Genomic DNA, 19,484 nt, shown 5'->3' on the forward strand with positions numbered 1-19,484 from the left:
ATTTTTATATATATATATATATATATATATATATATATATATATATATATATATATTTCTCAATCTGAGGCGGCAGCTCCCCCGCTTCTCAATCTGAGACGGCAGCACCCCCCCCCCGGTTCTCTGCTCCAGGGGGCCCGTGCCTGAAGCTGTGTAAGGGGCCCCATAATTCCCTGATGGCGGATCCAGAATTGTAGTCCCCTTCTCCACTGTTAATACATGCTGTAGAATAGGTGTTATACCCTGTTCCCATTCTATGCCCCTTTGCTTCACTGCGCCCAGGGGACAGCTCCCCCTCTCACCCCAGCCCTGGATCTTACCACTGGAGATCATAAGAGATAGAGGGGCATATTCTTAAAGATCTGAGGCGGCGGAACGTATGTCCTTTACGTTACGCCGCCGCAAGTTTAAGTGGCAAGTGCCTGATTCCCAAACCACTTACCTGTAAACTTGCGGCGGCGTTGCGTAAAGTCCACCCGCGCAAGCCCTCCTAATTCAAATGATCCTGGTAGGGGGCGTGGATCATTTAAATTAGGCGCGCTCCCGCGCCGATCGTAATGCGCATGCTCCGTCGGGTAAATTACCCGACGTGCATTGCGCTAAATGATGTCTCACAGACGTCATTTGTTTTGACGTCTCACGGACGTCATTTGTTTTGACTGTAACGTAAATGGCGTCCAGCGCCATTCACGGACGACTTACGCAAACGACGTTAAATTTTCAAATTTCGACGCGGGATCGACGGCCATACTTAACATTGAGTACGCCACCTAGGGGGCATGTTTATCTTTACGCCGCGTGTCGCTTACGGAAACGACGTTAAAACACTACGGCGGGCAAGCGTACGTTAGAGAATCGGCGTGACTAGTCATTTGCATATTCTACGCTGACCGCCACCTAGCGGTCAGCGTAAATATTGCAGCCTAAGATACAACGGCGCAGGCCGTCGTATCTTAGGCATGTTTAAGTGTATCTCAGTTTGAGAATACACTTAAACATAGGATCGGACTTACGTCGGCGTATCTGCTGATACGCCGGCGTAAATTATTTGAGAATATGGTCCAGAAGAAGGATCTCCACCTATAACTGATAATGTCACTAATGTTACCTTTGGGTTGGTTTCCCCAGTAAAGTAATTCTGATGTCTTTATTGCAGATGAAAGGATTATCTCCATCCTCAGGCATCAGAATCTACTGAAGGAGCTGCAGGAACTGGCTTCCCAAGGTAAAGACCTCGAACCTTTCACAGGCATGGTCCACTGTTGTCACCATCAGGAAACTGGTCCAAAGCAATGATGGTGCAACCAATGCTGACAATGCATGTAGATGGGGAAATTACTGTAAAGAGGTTGAAGGAGATCAGCAGCACTGAGCTGGAACAAGAGATTATTTTTTCTGAAACATGGATGTTGTTCATTATACACAGTGCTCCGGCATCCAGTTAGGACCTGGGCTTTTCATCTTGTGAGCAGCAATGAAGGGAGCCAGGGGCGGCACCAGGAAATGTCAGCCCACCTATCATTATTTAACTCATTTAAAACTAACAGTTGAGTAAGGGTGACTTTTTTTATGGCGATATGAACAATTCTTTTTGCTTAATCGATCATTTTTGTTCCTGAGTTATATGAAAAAAACAAATTGGGGTGGATTTGGGTAGGGGCGCGCAAAACTGCGGCGGCGTAACGAATGACATTTACGTTACGCCTCCGCAAGTTTTACGGGCGAAGTGCTTGATTCACAAAGCACTTGCCTGTAAAGTTGCGGCGGCGTAGCGTAAAAGGGGCCGGCGTAAGCGCGCGTAATTCAAATGATCCCGTAGGGGGCGTGGATCATTTAAATTAGGTCGAACGTCCTGCGCATGCGCCGCCCCTAAAATTTCCCGACGCGCATTGCGGTAATTGACGTCGCAAGGACGTCATTGGTATCAACGTGAACGTAAATGGCGTCCAGCGCCATTCACGGACGACTTACGCAAACGACGTAAAATGTTCAAATCGCGACGCGGGAACGACGTCCATACTTGCCATTGGCTGCGCCTCCTAATAGCAGGAGCAGCCTTACGACGAAACCGACGTACGCAAACGACGTAAAAAAACGAACGCCGGGCGCACGTACGGTTGTGAATCAGCGTAAGTATGCAATTTGCATACTCTACGCTGACAACTACGGGTGCGCCACCTAGCGGCCAGCGTCAGAATGCACCCTAAGATACGACGGCGTAAGAGACTTATGCCAGTCGTATCTTAGGCTAAAGTCGGCGTATCTAGCTTTCTGAATACAGAAAGTAGATACGCCGGCGCAGCTTAGCAATTACGCGGTGTATCTATGGATACGCAGGCGTAATTGCTCTCTGAATCTACCCCACTGCTGGCATTCCTTTAGTCATGCATGCTGATTGGGTGTGCAATCTATTGATCAGTTGCCCGATTTCTTTAATTGTGCAATCTGCTGATCAGTTCTAGATTTCTTTAACTGTGCAATCTTAATTACAAAGCAAGCAACTGATCAGCAGGTTGCGCAGCTAAAATCTGTTTCACTCAGTGGCCGGCAGGGAGGAACATGCAGGTCTAAAGGGATGCTGAAAGTGTGTTCTTTTTCATAGAACTCTCTTGAAAGAAGATCTGAGGCTGCATTTAAATGCATTCATTGATTTGTAACAAAAGCATAACTGGTTGGCATTTTTTCGGCCCCCTTTGCCCCGGTTGCTTCGCCCGTCACGGCTGAGACTCGGGGACTATTTGCAGCATTTGGTTACTTCCTCTGAGCCCAGGGAGAAGCTGAGCCCTAATCCCAGCAGATCAGACAATTGTCATAGAGACGCCCGGAGATAATAATAGACACAATCCGCAGCAGTGAGCGGCGGAAGCGACCGTTACTGCGGCTGATCCCGATCCTCCATCTTAGTCTAGTGAGCAGAGAGGGACTTGTCATCCTCCGACTCAGTGGAGAGATCTCCCAATGAGCCGACGGACCCCGCTGAGACGGAGTCCACCCCGAGTGAAAGGGGCCTTAGAGTCGGGGGCTCCAAATGTGTCAGTATGAGGGACACATTGTAGATTGTATACATATTGGCAGGGTGAAAAAAAACGTTATTAGCGTTTTGCCTTACATCCAGGTCCCTCCCCTTACATCCAGGTCCCCCTCCCCTTACATCCAGGTCCCCCCCCCCCTTACATCCAGGTCCCCCCCCTTACATCCAGGTCCCCCCTCCCCTTACATCCAGGTCCCTCCCCTTACATCCAGGTCCCCCCCCTTACATCCAGGTCCCCCTCCCCTTACATCCAGGCCCCCCCCCCTTCCATCCAGGTCCCCCTCCCCTTACATCCAGGTCCCCCCCCCCTTACATCCAGGTCCCCTCCCCCTTACATCCAGGTCCCCCCTCCCCTTACATCCAGGTCCCCCCCCTTACATCCAGGTCCCCCCTCCCCTTACATCCAGGTCCCTCCCCTTACATCCAGGCCCCCCCCCTTACATCCAGGTCCCCCTCCCCTTACATCCAGGTCCCCCCCCCTTACATCCAGGTCCCCCTCCCCTTACATCCAGGTCCCCTCCCCCTTACATCCAGGTCCCCCCTCCCCTTACATCCAGGTCCCCCCCCTTACATCCAGGTCCCTCCCCTTACATCCAGGTCCCCCCCCTTACATCCAGGTCCCCCCCCCCTTACATCCAGGTCCCCCTCCCCTTACATCCAGGTCCCCCCTCCCCTTACATCCAGGTCCCCTCCCCCTTACATCCAGGTCCCCCCTCCCCCTTACATCCAGGTCCCCCCTCCCCTTACATCCAGGTCCCTCCCCTTACATCCAGGTCCCTCCCCTTACATCCAGGTCCCCCCTCCCCTTACATCCAGGTCCCCCCCCTTACATCCAGGTCCCCCCCCCTTACATCCAGGTCCCCCTCCCCTTACATCCAGGTCCCCCTCCCCTTACATCCAGGTCCCCTCCCCCTTACATCCAGGTCCCTCCCCTTACATCCAGGTCCCCTCCCCTTACATCCAGGTCCCCTCCCCCTTACATCCAGGTCCCTCCCCTTACATCCAGGTCCCCTCCCACTTACATCCAGGTCCCTCCCCTTACATCCAGGTCCCCCTCCCCTTACATCCAGGTCCCCTCCCCCTTACATCCAGGTCCCCCTCCCCTTACATCCAGGTCCCCCTCCCCTTACATCCAGGTCCCCCTCCCCTTACATCCAGGTCCCCCTCCCCTTACATCCAGGTCCCCCTCCCCTTACATCCAGGTCCCCCCTCCCCTTACATCCAGGTCCCCTCCCCTTACATCCAGGTCCCCCTCCCCTTACATCCAGGTCCCCCCTCCCCTTACATCCAGGTCCCCCCTCCCCTTACATCCAGGTCCCCTCCCCTTACATCCAGGTCCCCTCCCCTTACATCCAGGTCCCCTCCCCCTTACATCCAGGTCCCCTCCCCCTTACATCCAGGTCCCCTCCCCCTTACATCCAGGTCCCCCTCCCCTTACATCCAGGTCCCTCCCCTTACATCCAGGTCCCTCCCCTTACATCCAGGTCCCCCCCCTTACATCCAGGTCCCCCCCCTTACATCCAGGTCCCCCCTTACATCCAGGTCCCCCTCCCCTTACATCCAGGTCCCCCTCCCCTTACATCCAGGTCCCCCTCCCCTTACATCCAGGTCCCCCCTTACATCCAGGTCCCCCCTCCCCTTACATCCAGGTCCCCTCCCCCTTACATCCAGGTCCCCCCTCACCTTACATCCAGGTCCCCTCCCCTTACATCCAGGTCCCCTCCCCCTTACATCCAGGTCCCCATCAGAGTTTCCTCTTTTACATCGGGGTCCCCCCCTTACATCCAGGTCCCCATCAGAGTTTCCTCTTTTACATCGGGGTCCCCCCCTTACATCCAGGTCCCCATCAGAGTTTCCTCTTTTACATCGGGGTCCCCCCCTTACATCCAGGTCCCCATCAGAGTTTCCTCTTTTACATCGGGGTCCCCACCTTACATCCAGGTCCCCATCAGAGTTTCCTCTTTTACATCGGGGTCCCCCCCATACATCCAGGTCCCCATCAGAGATTCCTCTTTTACATCGGCGTCCCCCCCTTACATCCAGGTCCCCATCAGTTTCCTCTTTTACATCGGGGTCCCCCCCATACATCCAGGTCCCCATCAGAGATTCCTCTTTTACATCGGGGTCCCCCCCTTACATCCAGGTCCCCATCAGAGTTTCCTCTTTTACATCGGGGTCCCCATCAGAGTTTCCTCTTTTACATCGGGGTCCCCCCCTTACATCCAGGTCCCCATCAGAGTTTCCTCTTTTACATCGGGGTCCCCCCCTTACATCCAGGTCCCCATCAGAGTTTCCGCTTTTACATCGGGGTCCCCCCCATACATCCAGGTCCCCATCAGAGTTTCCGCTTTTACATCAGGGTCCTCGTCGTTGTTACCCTTACATCAGGGTACCATGGGACATTGTCCAAATAGATGCCATTATGCTTAAAGTGGTTGTCCACCCTGTACAACCACTTTTACCTACAGGTAAGCCTAGATTAAGGCTCACCTGTAGGCAAAGGTGTGCACAGCCTATTGCATTCTAACTTATGCATTGTACACACCATCGGTCAAAAGACGCACACGCATGTTGGGTGCACACCCTAATGCAATAGGCTGTGCACACCTATGCCTACAGGTAAGTCTTAATCTAGGCTTACCTGTAGGTAAAAGTGGTTGTACAGGGTGTATGCTTCATAGCATACACCCGTCAGGAAAAGTGCGGTGAAAAAAAAATTAGCCATAATAGGGGCCTTGGGGGGGCGGTCTGGGTCCGGCCTTGGGGGACATGTGATGTGTCAATGCAAAAAATGTTTTAAAAATTATAGTTTTTTTTTCAGGAGCCATGATTATAATGAAATGCTTATAGTGCAACAATACAAATGAACAATTCCTCTAAATATAGTGCCGGGGGGAGAGGGGTCTCCTTAGTCTGCCTGTAAAGTGGAGCATCTCTACCCTGTATAGAACCTGCTGCAGCAAAAATTAAATTTCTAAAGAAAAAAGAGTCCAATGGCATTTAAATTCACTCACAGTTGCAATTGCCAGAACCCGGCTATTAAAGGAAAAACGTAGTGTCCATACCAGACCTATCGGGCTCTACCACCCTCGGGGCAGGCAGTGGTATTGTCGGATGTCTAGCCCCCGTACTGATCAGGGGTTTCTATTTTTATAGACTGTATGTGATCGCAGTTTGATCATTTTACATACCTTCTATTTTGCTGTCCCCAGGGGCCGTGGAGAGGCTGCAGAAAGCGAAGAAGAATCGCGGCTACGAGGAAGAGCTTTCCGGAGTCCTCGAGAAGCAGGAGGACAAAGCGCCCGTCTCCGGTTCGTGTCACTGCGACTCTGAAATCCATCTCTCTTTATCCGATGACCTTGGCGTTCTGCGCTCATACGATACCCCGCAAAAGCTTAGCGCTAATACCGCCGCTCACCGTCACAATCGGTTATGTGATTGGATTCGGTTTTCTCCTGTTCAGCTGAAATCTGATATCTTCCATCTAATCATAATGATACCAACTGTTTAACCGCTTAAGGACCGCCTCCTGCAGAAATACGTCGTCAGAATGGCACGGCTGGGCACAAGCACGTACCTGTACATCCTCTTTAAGTGTCCAGCCGTGGGTCGCGGGCGCGCGCCAGCGACCTGGTCCGAAGCTTGGGGACCCGATCGCCGCTGGAGTCCCACGATCGGTCCCCGGAGCTGAACAACGGTGAGAGACGTGTGTAAACACAGCTTCCCCGTGCTTTACTGTGGCGCTGTCATTGATCGTGTGTTCCCTGATTATAGGGAAACACGATCAATGACGTCACACCTAAAGCACCGCCCCCCCTACAGTTAGAAACACAGATGAGGTCACACTTAACCCCTTCAGTGCCCCCTTGTGGTTAACTCCCAAACTGCAATTGTCATTTTCACAGTAAACAATGCATTTTTTGCTGTGAAAATGACAATGGTCCCAAAAATGTGTCAAAATTGTCCGAAGTGACTGCCATAATGTCGCAGTTCCGAAAAAAATCGCTGATCGCCGCCATTAGTAGTGAAAAAAAAAATTAATACTAATGCAATAAAACTATTCCCTATTTTGTAAACACTATAAATTTTGCGCAAACCAATCAATAAACGCTTATTGCGTTTTTTTTTTTTTTACCAAAAATATGTAGAAGAATACGTATCGGCCTAAACTGAGGGAAATTTTTTTTTTTATATATTTTTGGGGGATATTTATTATAGCAAAAAGTAAAAAATATAATTTTTTTCAAAATTGTCGCTCTGTTTTTGTTTATAGCGCAAAAAATAAAAACCGCAGAGGTGATCAAATACCACCAAAAGAAAGCTCTATTTGTGGGGAAAAAAGAACGCCAATTTTGTTTGGGAGCCACGTCGCAAAAAGTGCTCTGGTCTTTGACCAGCAATATGGTCCGGGGGTTAAGTGGTTTAAGGAAAATTATACCACTAAAATATTAGTTAAACCCACGAGTGCTTTTTTTTTTCTGAATGAACAGAGTGAGTGATTGGTACCAATTAGTCACTGTGTTCAAGCATGGTAAACTGTGCTTCAGATTTTGAATGAACAGGAAGCCACTCAGCACAGAGCACTCCCCATTCATTCACTGCCCAGTGCAGCTGAGGCTTACAAGCATGTTTCTGGAACGAATTATGCTCGCAATCCAAGGTTTTACTGTAATAAAAAAAAAATAGATAAAAAATAAACCACCGGCGCTGTCCCCTCTGCCCCACCGGCGCTGTCCCCTCTGCCCCACCGACGCTGCCCTCCTGACATTGTCCTCTGGTGTTCAGTAGAGCACTGGATGGTGAGAAGGGAATGGGGTGCAGGGGCTAGAGAGAAGAGGCAGGGGGTGCCATGGATGGTGAGAAGGGGGTGCTAGGGATGGTGAGATGGGGAAGGGAGTGCAGTTGATGGTGACAATGCAAGGGGGTGCAGTGGGTGGTGAGAAGGGGAAAGGGGTGCAGGGTCTAGAGAGAAGGAGGTGCAGTGGATGGTAAGAAGGGTAAAGGAGTGCATGGGGTGTTGAGAAGGGGGTGCTGGGGAAGTTGAGAAAGGAAGGGGGTGCAGGGGATGGTTGGAAGTGGAATGGGGTGCAGTGGATGGTGAGAAGGGGGTGCTGGGGATGTTGAGAGAAAGGGGTGCAGTGGATGGTGAGATGGGGATGCAATGGATGGTGGGAAAGGAGTGCAGAGGATGGTTGGAAGTGCAATGGGGTGCAGTGGATGGTGAGAGGGGAATGGGGTGCAGTGGATGGTGAGAAGGGAATGGGGTGCAGGGGCTAGAGAGAAGAGGAAGGGGGTGCCATGGATGGTGAGAAGGGGGTGCTAGGGATGGTGAGATGGGGAAGGGAGTGCAGGGGATGGTGAGAAGGGGAAAGGGGTGCAGGGTCTAGAGAGAAGGGGGTGCAGTGGATGGTAAGAAGGGGAAAGGAGTGCATGGGGTGTTGAGAGAAAGGAGTGCAGTGGATGGTGAGAAGGGGGTGCTGGGGAAGTTGAGAAAGAAAGGGGGTGCAATGGATGGTGAGAAGGGGGTGCAGGGGATGGTTGGAAGTGGAATGGGGTGCAGTGGATGGTGAGAAGGGGGTGCTGGGGAAGTTGAAAAGGGAAAGGGGGTGCAGTGGATGGTGAGAAGGGGAAGGGGGTGCAGTGGATGGTGAGAAGGGGTTGATGGAATGGTGAGAAGGGAAAGGGGGTGCAATGGATGGTGAGAAGGGGAAGGGGGTGCAATGGATGGTGAGAAGGGGAAGGGGGTGCAATGGATGGTGAGAAGGGGAAGGGGGTGCAATGGATGGTGAGAAGGGGAAGGGGGTGCAATGGATGGTGAGAAGGGGAAGGGGGTGCAATGGATGGTGGGAAAGGAGTGCAGAGGATGGTTGGAAGTGCAATGGGGTGCAGGGGATGGTGAAGAGGGTGCAGTGGATGGTGAGAGGGGAATGGGGTGCAGTGGATGGTGAGAGGGGAATGGGGTGCTTGGAATGGGAAGAATAAAGTGGGTGTAGGGCAGTGATGGTGAACCTTGGCACACTGCAGTGCAGTTGAGCATCATGGGAAGTTCCAAAACATCTGGGGTGCCAAGGTTCACCATCACTGGTGTAGGGGGTGGTCGGGGTGAAGGGGGTACATTCAGAATATACAATATCCACATACAGAAGATGGGATAAGCAGCCTATATTATTTTTGGCATTTTCCTTTACTATGAGAAGGTTTCATCCATTCACGTTTTATCTCGTTCTTCCAATAAAACAGAGAACGCGGATAGATCTCCCAAGCCTGCAGGAATGAGGTCAGATATTGAGAAAGTCATTAGACTGCAGCATCAGAGAGCCGTCCCCCCGAGAGAGAGAGAGCGCCCCCCACATTTCTGACCTGTAAACCAATCATTTCTTTCTCTCTGTAGAAAAATCGGACGAGTTTCCTCTCCACGGTGAATTCTCGGAAAGCGAGGAGGAGGCCAAGAGGCAGCCAGAGGAAGAGAGGAAAGCGAGCTCGGAGCGCTCTCGGGAAGGTGACAGCGGCGAGGAGCTGGAGAGTAACGAGATCAGCAAGAGAGAGGAGACCCCGGAGGACGAGGAGGAGATCGACAATCACATCACCGATGAGATCAACGACATGGAGCTTCCCAAGGACAATCAGGAAGACGCCGGCGATGGCGGGTCCGAGGAGAAGGAGGCCGCGTCTAAGAAGGATCCCGAGGATGAGGAGATTGGAGACCATGAGAAGGAAGACCTAAAGCAAGAGAGCAATGAGACGGAGAACGAGGAGGACGAAACGCAGCGGGAGGACAGTACGTTTCGGCTACTTCTATAGAAAGACGTCATTTCATATTATAAGGCCCAGATTCTCATAGAATTACGTTGCTCCTGGGCAGCGTAACGTATGCGATTTACGTTACACCGCCGCAGGTTTACAGCGTTAGTGCCTGATTCTCGGAACACTTACCTGTAAACTTGCGGCGGTGTATCGTAAAAGCGCTCGGCGCAAGGCCGCCCAATTCAAATGGGGCGGGCACCATTTAAATTAGGCGCGTTCCCGCGCCGAGCGTACTGCGCATGCTCCGTCGGGTAAATTACCCGACGTGCATTGCGCTAAATGACGTCGCACCGACGTCATTTGCTTAGACGTTAACGGCGTCCAGCGCCATTCACGGACGTCTTACGCAAACGACGTAGATTTTTTAAATTTCGACGCGGGAACGACGGCCATACTTAACATTGGCTGCGCCTCATAGACCCCTAGCGGCAACTTTACGCGTCGCAAAGCCTACGGAAACGTCGTAAATTCTCTGCGTCGAGCGCGCGTACGTTCGGGAATCGTCGTAATTTGCTAATTTACATAAGCGACGGGGAAAACGACGTCGGCGACACCTAGCGGCGGGGAAAAAAAATTACATTTAAGAACTGACAGCGTAAGAGCCTTACGCCTCTCAGATCTAATGGGTATCTATGCGTAACTGATTCTAAGAATCAGTCGCATAGATACCCGGGGCCAGATTAGGACTTACGACGGCGCAAATGGTGTTGCGCCGTCGTAACGCCTTTGAGAATCTGGGCCTAAGTGTTTAGGGCTTGGGCAGTTCCGGGACAAGGTCATCTAGAGCCCGGGGGGAAAACAAACTGCCCCCCCCCCCAATATGTTTGATTGTACGTCTGCGCCAAAGATTGAGATTTGAGGTCCCATTCCCACTCTCCTGGTCCAGTAACCAGGGCTTTTTTATTCCCAGGTACTACCCGCTTTACCCCCTTGTCTCTGTGCCCTACCCACCTCCGAGCACAATCCTCTGCAGTCAGGAACAATAGATCCCTCCAGCAACAACAGAGCATCAGCAACAAAATACTATCCGTAAGCCTCCCACCCCCCCCCCCAGCAACAATAGACCCCTCCCTCGACAGTAGATCCCTCCCAGCAACATAAGATCCCCCCCCAGGAACAATATATCCTTGAAGCAATAATAGACCCTGAAGCAACAGTAGACTTCCCTCCAGCAACAATAGACCCCCCCAGGGATGCCATCTGTCCAGGATTCACCCAGACAGTCCAAGTTTTAAATCATGTGTCTGGGTTTCAGGTGGACTGAAACCCGGACACATTATTCTGACCGGGCTGTGACTCCGCAAGTAACCAAGATAGTCGCACACAAATCTGATTCCATCCGGGAGCTGTAGGCGGCAGTCTGGGGGCAGGGAAATTTGGCCACACCCACTGTTTGCTGCGGCAGGCTATGCGCACCGATTACTACTCTCCTTGGGGCACCCAAAGGAGTCCCAGGCCACCAAAGTCTTCGGGTTTGGCTTAAAGGAAAGGTGGCAACCTTAACCCCCCCCCCCCCCAGCAACAATAGACCTCCAATAGGCCTCCAATGATTCCATCCGAGGCAGGGAAATTTGGCCACACCCACCGTTTGTTGCGGCAGGCTATGAACACCAATTACTACTCTCCTTGGGGCACCCAAAGGAGTCCCAGCCTCAGGCCACCAAAGTCTTCCGGTTTGGCTTGAAGAAAAGGTGGCAACCTTACCCCCCCCCCCCCAGCAACAATAGACCTCCAATGTAATAATACAGTAGATATCCCAGTAGACAGCAACAATAGACCCCTTCCCTCGACAGTAGATCCCTCCCAGCAACACAAGATCCCCAAGGAACAATAGATCCTTGAAACAATAATAGACCCTGAATCAACAGTAGACTTCCCTCCAGCAACAAAAGACTCCTGAAGCAACAATAGACCCCAATCCAGCAACAATAGACCCTCAGCAACAAACTACTACGCCAATAACTTCCCAGCAACAATAGACCCCCAACGTAATAATACGGTTTATCTCCCAGCACCCAGCAACAATAGATCTCTTCAAGCAACAAGTGACCCCCCAGCAACATAAGACCCCCCCTCCCTCCTCTCAGCTACAATAGATCTCCCATCAATAGACCCTCCAGCACACCCCAGCATCCCATTCAGTGCTGGAGAATGCCACAACTGCGTTTCCCCATGTTCCCGCTGAAAGAAAAGCCCTGCCAGTAACACACTGCAATGCACCTCATCTATTTTGGTGCAATGGGGTGCCACCCTTGCCCCTTGTCAAAAGAACAATGCATGCCGCGCTGCCAAAAAAAAACTTAAATGGTAGTGGAACGGACTACATCAACACAATAAAGGTTGGCGTGATTCAACCGGCATCTGTTAACGCAACACTGAATGGCCCCTAAAGTTTATCATCTTTAACCTGTTCAATCCCAAGATCGTCTAGATTCTTACCAGAAAAATCCTGATGAAGGGGCCCTTTAGAATCCCAGAATGCATCAGCGAGTTCTTCTGACTTTTCATATTAAGAAAGTTAGAGGAAGGAGCAGAGTCCTCCAGCAGAGTATTTCAGGAGAGGAGAGTTATAGAGGAAGGAGCAGAGTCCCCCAGCAGTGCAGAGTATTTCAGAAGAGGAGAGTTATAGAGGAAGGAGCAGAGTCCTTCAGCAGTGCAGAGTATTTTAGGAGAGGAGAGTTAGAGGAAGGAGCAGAGTCCTCCAGCAGAGCAGAGTATTTCAGAAGAGGAGAGTTCAAGGAAGGAGCAGAGTCCTCCAGCAGAGAAGAGTATTTCAGGAGAGTTAGAGGAAGGAGCAGAGTCCTCCAGCAGAGCAGAGTATTTCAGGAGAGGAGAGTTATAGAGGAAGGAGCAGAGTATTTCAGGAGAGGAGAGGAATGAAGAGAATGGATTTGTAGTGTCCATTATTTCTCGTCTTGTAGATTCGATGAGGACTCCTGAAGAGACGAGATCGGAAGTGGAGACCAGCAAGGAAAGCAAACAACAGGAAAGTGAGACGACTGACTGTTCCGACGACGAAACCACCAAAGACCTCGAGGATTCCAAACGATGGAACAAAATGGATGAGCTGGCGAAGGAGCTCCGAGCCAAGAGGTGCGCCAAGCGGGACGCCAGTGAGGAGGACCCAGACCGATCCATGAAAATTCCCACCAAAGACCAAAAGTACGAGCCGGCCAGCGAGGAGCGCGAAGAGCGACAGCGGCAGCAAACCTCGAGAGAGGACATGGAGACTCCGATGTCCAAAAGGCCAGAAGAGAGGAAGGAGGAAGAGGGCAGTGCCAACAGGAAGACCGAGGTTGGTGTTAGAACATCAGAAAGGTCACAGTAAAAGCAGCAGCCCGTGCCATTGTCCGCTACACAATGGTACGTTGTCCATACCTGCGACGCCATCACACCACGCCACACCGCCATCCTACCATGCTGGAGATCTTATTACATACTTCCTGTTCCATATATTGTCATCATGATTACATTTCCTATACAGAATAGCTAATGCTCTGAGTTGGGTGCCACCTTCTTGGGTGCGAAACATAAGCAGGGCCGTCTTTAATGTTGATTGGACCCTGGAAAAATTTTTTATTGGCGCCACGCAATACCCCCCCGCCCATGCAATTTTGCTCTCCACCTGCTCTAAAACATACAATAAATATCAGCTAGACTTAAAATCAATTTACTGTATCAGATCAGGCAGTGATTGTGATTGGTTGCCAGAGGTTACAGCATATCATTACCACTCACTGACTGGTTGCTAGAGGTTACAGCACACATTACAGCTCACTGATTAGTTGCTAGAGGTTACAGCACATGATTTCTTCTTGTTGATTGGTTGCTAGAGATTACTGTACAGTAATACTGCTCACTGATTGGTTGCTAGAGATTACTGTACAGTAATTCTGCTCACTGCTTGGTTGCTAGGGGTTACAGCACATCATCTCTTCACTGCAGAGGGGCATGATATACATATGAATACCGCCTTTATTTACATTTGAATGCCGCCATTACTTACATGTAAACACAGGGTCTGCAGGTGAGTCATCTGTAACAAATATTAACACATTTCCGAATATTAATATTTGGAAATTATTTGTTAATAAAATTAACTATTAAATTGCTGTTGGTGAACGTAACAAATGTATCTGAAGTGACAAATTATTCTTAAAGGGTTAGTAAAGAAAAATGTTTTTTTCCTTTAAAATAACAAACTTATACCTCCACTGTGCGGTTCGTTTTGCACAGTGTGGCCCTGATCCACGTCTTCTGGGGTCCCTCGGCGGCTGTCTCTGGTCCTCCCCTCAAGAACTCACCACAAGCATGCGAGAGAGTTCGCATGGTGGTGAGTAATTGCGGGCGCGCTCCTGTGATACAGCAAGCGGCCATAGCCGCTCACTGTATCACTTGGCCCTGCCCCCCAGCGCGCCGCGTCATCGGATGTGATTGACAGCAGCGCCAGCCAATAGCTGCGCTGCTATCAATCCGTCCAGCCTAGCCAATCAACAGGCAGGCTGGGAATCGAAGAGGATCACGTGGACGCGCGCAGGACTTTTGAGGGGTGAGGCAAGTAAAACGGGGGTTCGGGGGGGGGGGACAGTACTGTTGGATGTTTTTTCACCTTAATGCATAGGATGCATTAAGGTCAAAAAATATTTTTCCTTTATAACTCCTTTAATGTGAATGCCGTATCTAAACAAATGGAACGTAACTAAATAATAATAAATGACAATAATTAATAAAAACTTATTATCATTATTTCATTCCGTTCCATTTGTTTTGATTCAGCATTCATATTAAGGATTATGTTTAACTTTAGATAAATTTGTATTCGTTACGTTCACCAACAGCCAAATTTTAAAGGAAATTCCAATACCTATAATTTAATAGTTATTATTAGCCGATAATATTTGGAAATTCGTTTATTATTATTTGTTAATTTTTTAATATTAACAAATTTCCAAATATTAATAACTAATAAATTCCAAATATTAGCGAATTTCCAAATATTAATATTTGGAAATTCGTTAACGAATTTCTGAATATTAGTTATTATTTGGAAATTCGTTAATATTTGGAAATTAGTTAATAATTAACGAATTTCCAAATATTAACGAATTTCCAAATTATTAGTTAATATTTGGAAATTATTAGTTAATATTCGGAAATTCCTTAATATTCGGAAATTATCAACTAATAACAGCTAACGAATTTCCGAATATTAATATTTGGAAATTCGTTATTATTTGGAAATGATTAGTTAATAATAACTATTAAATTATAGGTATGGGAATTTCCTTTAAAGTTTGGATGTTGAATGTAACGAATACATATCTGAAGTTATGAATTATCCGTAATAACGAATTTCGTATCTAATCGAATGGAACATAACTAATAATAATGCATAACAATAATAATAAATATTTCTGAATATTACAATTTCCGAATATAAAATGAATTTCCGAACATTAATAACGAAATTGTCTAAATTCGTTAAAAAAACGAAACGAATTGCACGTGTCTAACATTCATCCAATAAGGACTCATGAAATGTAAAGATCTTGGCGTTCAATGTGGGTTTATTGATTTTCTTTTTTATAATTCTGATTAAATTTGCCAAACAAGATTGCATTTGTCTTCTTTCCTGCAGGATCAAGAACTGGAGAGCCTGGCCGCCATCGAGGCTGAGCTGGAAAACGTCGCCCACAAACTGCATGATTTGAGGAGGGGATGAACTACGACCCAACAATAAAAAAAATAAAAATAAAAAATAAAAATACACACCATCGCACCTTTTTACATGCGTGTCCTACATTAACCCTACGACCGCCATCGGCAAACCGCTTATGGCAGGATTGGGGTTAAACAGAACCTTTTTTCACGAAAGAGGCTTAGAGGCCGCCAATGCTGACCATCCTTCTTAAAATGCTAACTGCCTGGCTGTCATCCTGGTCTCCTGGCTTCCATCAGAGCCTAGAGTCTCAGAACACGCATGCAGACCAGGATTTTCCTGACCCGCATGCTTGCGCCAAGTTACCAAGCCAGGTGGTGAGTAGAACAGCCATTTTCAGGAGGAGATGATCAATGGCCGCCCCCGTAAGGCTCTCATGATGAGTTTACTTTAAACCTGCACTAGTTTTATTTCATTGTTCTCACCAGTCTGTCATACAAGGTGGTCATCGCACATTTCTGGGGGTGGGGAGATTAGCTCTTGGCACAGATTATTTTCCGATCCATTTTCAGGCGCGTCAGAGGCAATACGAAGGTGTCCGATGATAAGGGATGAATCTGATGACATCTCAGTTTTTTTTTTTTTTTTTCTCTATGGCTTCAGTTTGGACGCTAAACGCTTTTTAGTACAAAGGTAATTTTTATGTTAGATTGACATATTGCAATAACTTGTTACTTTTTGATTAAATCCTGGGAGTGGAGGTCTATTCTGTTGTAAAAATTATTTACAGGGAAATAAAATACGATTTTTTTCCTTTGCGTCTCGTGTTTCATTTGCTACATTGTTTTGTGCATCAAATTTACAGTATAAAAAGGCCAAGAATTTTGACCACCCTCCAAATGATGGAGTTCAGGTGTTCCCAGGGAAGGGAACGATAATACTGCATCATACAAAGTCATTACTAAATGGCGGACCGTGGTCCAGACCCGGACCGAGCCACGGTCCCAATCCAGACCCATGGCTGCACCGCTTAGGAGCCTTCCTTTCTAAATGGCGAATCGCGGTCCAGATCTGGACCGAGCCACCGTGCCATCCGGACCCATGGCGGCCCTACTTAGGAGCCTTTCTTTCTAAATGGCGGACCGTGGTCCAGACCCGGACCGAGCCACGGTCCCAATCCAGACCCATGGCTGCACCGCTTAGGAGCCTTCCTTTCTAAATGGCGAATCGCGCTCCATATCTGGACCGAGCCACTGTGCCATCCGGACCCATGGCGGCCCTGCTTAGGAGCCTTTCTTTCTAAACGGCGGACCGTGGTCTGGAACCCGGACCGAGCCACTGTCCCAATCCGGACCCATGGTCACACCGATTCGGAGCCTTCTTTTCCCCCACTGTCCTCCGCTGCTGGCATTCTTAAGGCAGCATGGAAAATGGGAAACAGAGGGTAGCAATGATAGAGCAGGAGGCACAGCCGTACTGGATGAAGGGCTAGAGCTGCATTAGTTAACGTTCCAGATTAACCAGCGGATGATTGGTTGCTAGGACACCGGGTGGCCCTAGCAACGAATGACCAGCTTGTTATTAGGAAAAGTTAACCTCGGGTAGCCCCCATTCAGTGCTGCTGTGCCTTCCTCTCCGTGCAAAGTGGCCAAAAGAACATGGCTGTGAATTGGGGGGGTGGTGATGTGAAGGCGGCAGTGCTGTGTGTGTGTGTGTATGATTTGAAGTGGGTGGCAGATGTGAAGGGGCAGAACACATTACTGTGGCAGGAGGGTGATGTGAAAGGGGAGCAGTATTCTGGGGGGCAGGGAATGTGAAGGGTGGGGCAAGTGGGGAACATGTAAAGGGAGCAGTGCTATGGGGAGTGATGTGAAGGGAGGCAAGTGTTGGTGGGGAAGTAGATTTGTAGGGGGGCAGTGCTGTGGGGGGGGGGGTGTTAATGTAAAGGGGAGCAGTACTGTGGTGGGGAAATGTAAAGGGAAGCAGCAAAGGGGGCAGTACTGTGGAGGGAGATCTGAAGAAGGGCAGTGCTGTCCAGGGGGGGAGGGATGTGATGTAAAGGGGGCAGTGCTGGGGGACGATTGTAAAAAGGGGCAGTGCTCATGTGATGTACAGGGGGCAGTGTTGTAAATGGAGATCTGAACGAGGGGCAGTGCTGGGGGGGGGTTGATTTGAAGCAGGCCAGTGCTGTTGGAGAAGAGATGTGATGTAAGGGGGGCAAGTGCTGTGGGGAGGTAATGTAAAGAGGGGGCAAGTGCTGTGGGGAGGGGTAATGTAAAGAGGGGGCAAGTTCTGTGGGGAGGGGTAATGTAAAGAGGGGGTGAGTGCTGTGGGGAGGGGTTATGTAAAGAGGGGGTAAGTGCTGTGGGAGGGCTACCAACCACCATCCGATTGGCGGTAAACCACCTGACCTTTAGGAGAAAGATCAAGACCCATCTCTTCTGAGGGCCCAGGGAATGGATACCAAGCACCCAGAGGCGATTCAGTTTGCATGTGTTGCGCTATATAAGTTTCTCACAAACTCACTCAATGTAAAGAGGGGGTAAGTGCTGTGGGGAGGGATAATGTAAAAAGGGGGCAAGTGCTGTGGGGGGGGGGGGGGGGTAATGTAAAGAGGGGGAAGTGGGGAGGGGTAATGTAAAGAGGGGGCAAGTTCTGTGGGGAGGGGTAATGTAAAGAGGGGGCAAGTGCTGTGGGGAGGGGTAATGTAAAGAGGGGGCAAGTGCTGTGGGGAGGGGTAATGTAAAGAGGGGGTAAGAGGGGGGTAAGTGCTGTGGGGAGGGATGATGTGAAGGTGGGCATTCCTTATTTTGAGGGGGGTTAATGCAAAGGGGGCAGTGGACCTTAATGTGAAGGGGAAACTGAAGTGAAGTGGGTGACTGATGTGTGGGTGACCGACGATGCTGATATGATAATGGGGGTTGTGATATAAAATGAGGGGGTCTGTGATAAGAAGGATCTGAGACATTGCAACAATATGTGATTCAGACTTCGGCTGAAAGAAATATTTTAATGCCCCCCATTTTAGACAATTGTGGTCTTTCCCACCTCTTGATAACAGTTTGGGGACGACCCTTTTTGGTTTCACCATGACTGTACCCCTTGTGTACAAAGCCAGCTCCATAAAGACATGGATGACCAGTTTGGTGTAAAGGAACACGAGTGTCCTACAAAGAACCCGGACCTCTACCCTACCGAATACCTTTGGGACAGATTGGAACTGATAGTGAGGTTTTCTCACCCAACATCAGTACCTGACCTCACAAATGGACACAAATTCCCACAGACACTCCAACATCTTGTGGAAAGCCTTCCCAAAGGAGTGGAGGATATTATAGCTGCAAAAGAGGAAGCAAATCCTTATTAATGGCCATGTGGGGATGGGAGGGGGCTTCCCAGAAAAGTGGAGGATGTCAAAGCCAAGCCACAAAGAGGGACCAACTCCATACAATTGGCCATGGGGGGGGGGGGGGGGGCAACTCCATATTAATTGCCATGAATTTGAAATGGGATAGCCAACAGGCTCATACAGGTGTCTCCAAAAGAAGGGTTCTGGTAATACTACATCATACAAAGACATTGTAGAGAATTGTGGTTTTCCAGTCTTGTGGTAATGGCTTGGGGAAGGTCCTTTTGTGTTCCAGCATGTTCCTCTGTGTACAAAGCCAGCTCCATACAGACATGGTTTTCCCAGTCTAGTGTGGAGGTGTCCTAACCTCAACCCTACTGAACAACTCTTGGGATGAATCAAATTTCTGATGGTAAGCCAGGCCTTCTGAATCACCATCAGCACCTCACATAGGCACACATTCCCATGGACACTCTCCATAATCTTGTGGAAAGTCTTCACAGGAGAGCGGAGGATGTTACAGCTGGGGGGGACCAACGTCATATTAATGGCCATAGGGGGAGGGGGGCAACTCCATATTAATGGTCATGATTTTGGATTAGGATGTCCAACAAACTCATATGGGTGTGATGGTCAGTGTT

General features: G+C 49.3%; 1 protein-coding gene across 3 annotated transcripts in view; it reads left to right on the forward strand.

Moving 5' to 3' along the window:
* The window catches only part of CHGA (chromogranin A), a 34,307-nt gene extending 17,995 nt beyond the window's left edge, over nt 1–16,312 (forward strand). The window contains exons 5-9 of one of the 3 annotated variants that reach the window (XM_040332137.1): nt 1,157–1,225; nt 6,244–6,342; nt 9,423–9,809; nt 12,757–13,198; nt 15,474–15,565. In XM_040332137.1, the coding sequence (XP_040188071.1) occupies nt 1,157–1,225; nt 6,244–6,342; nt 9,423–9,809; nt 12,757–13,163 (962 nt within the window). In that variant the 3' untranslated portion in view covers nt 13,164–13,198; nt 15,474–15,565. Of the gene's footprint in view, nt 1–1,156; nt 1,226–6,243; nt 6,343–9,422; nt 9,810–12,756; nt 13,199–15,473 lie in introns of all 3 variants that reach the window. The other 2 variants (XM_040332135.1, XM_040332138.1) reach the window with 2 other exon arrangements.
* Nucleotides 16,313–19,484: the final 3,172 nt, after the last annotated feature.

The sequence above is a fragment of the Rana temporaria genome, chromosome 13, assembly GCF_905171775.1.
Source record: "Rana temporaria chromosome 13, aRanTem1.1, whole genome shotgun sequence".
In the NCBI taxonomy this organism is placed as follows: domain Eukaryota; kingdom Metazoa; phylum Chordata; class Amphibia; order Anura; family Ranidae; genus Rana; species Rana temporaria.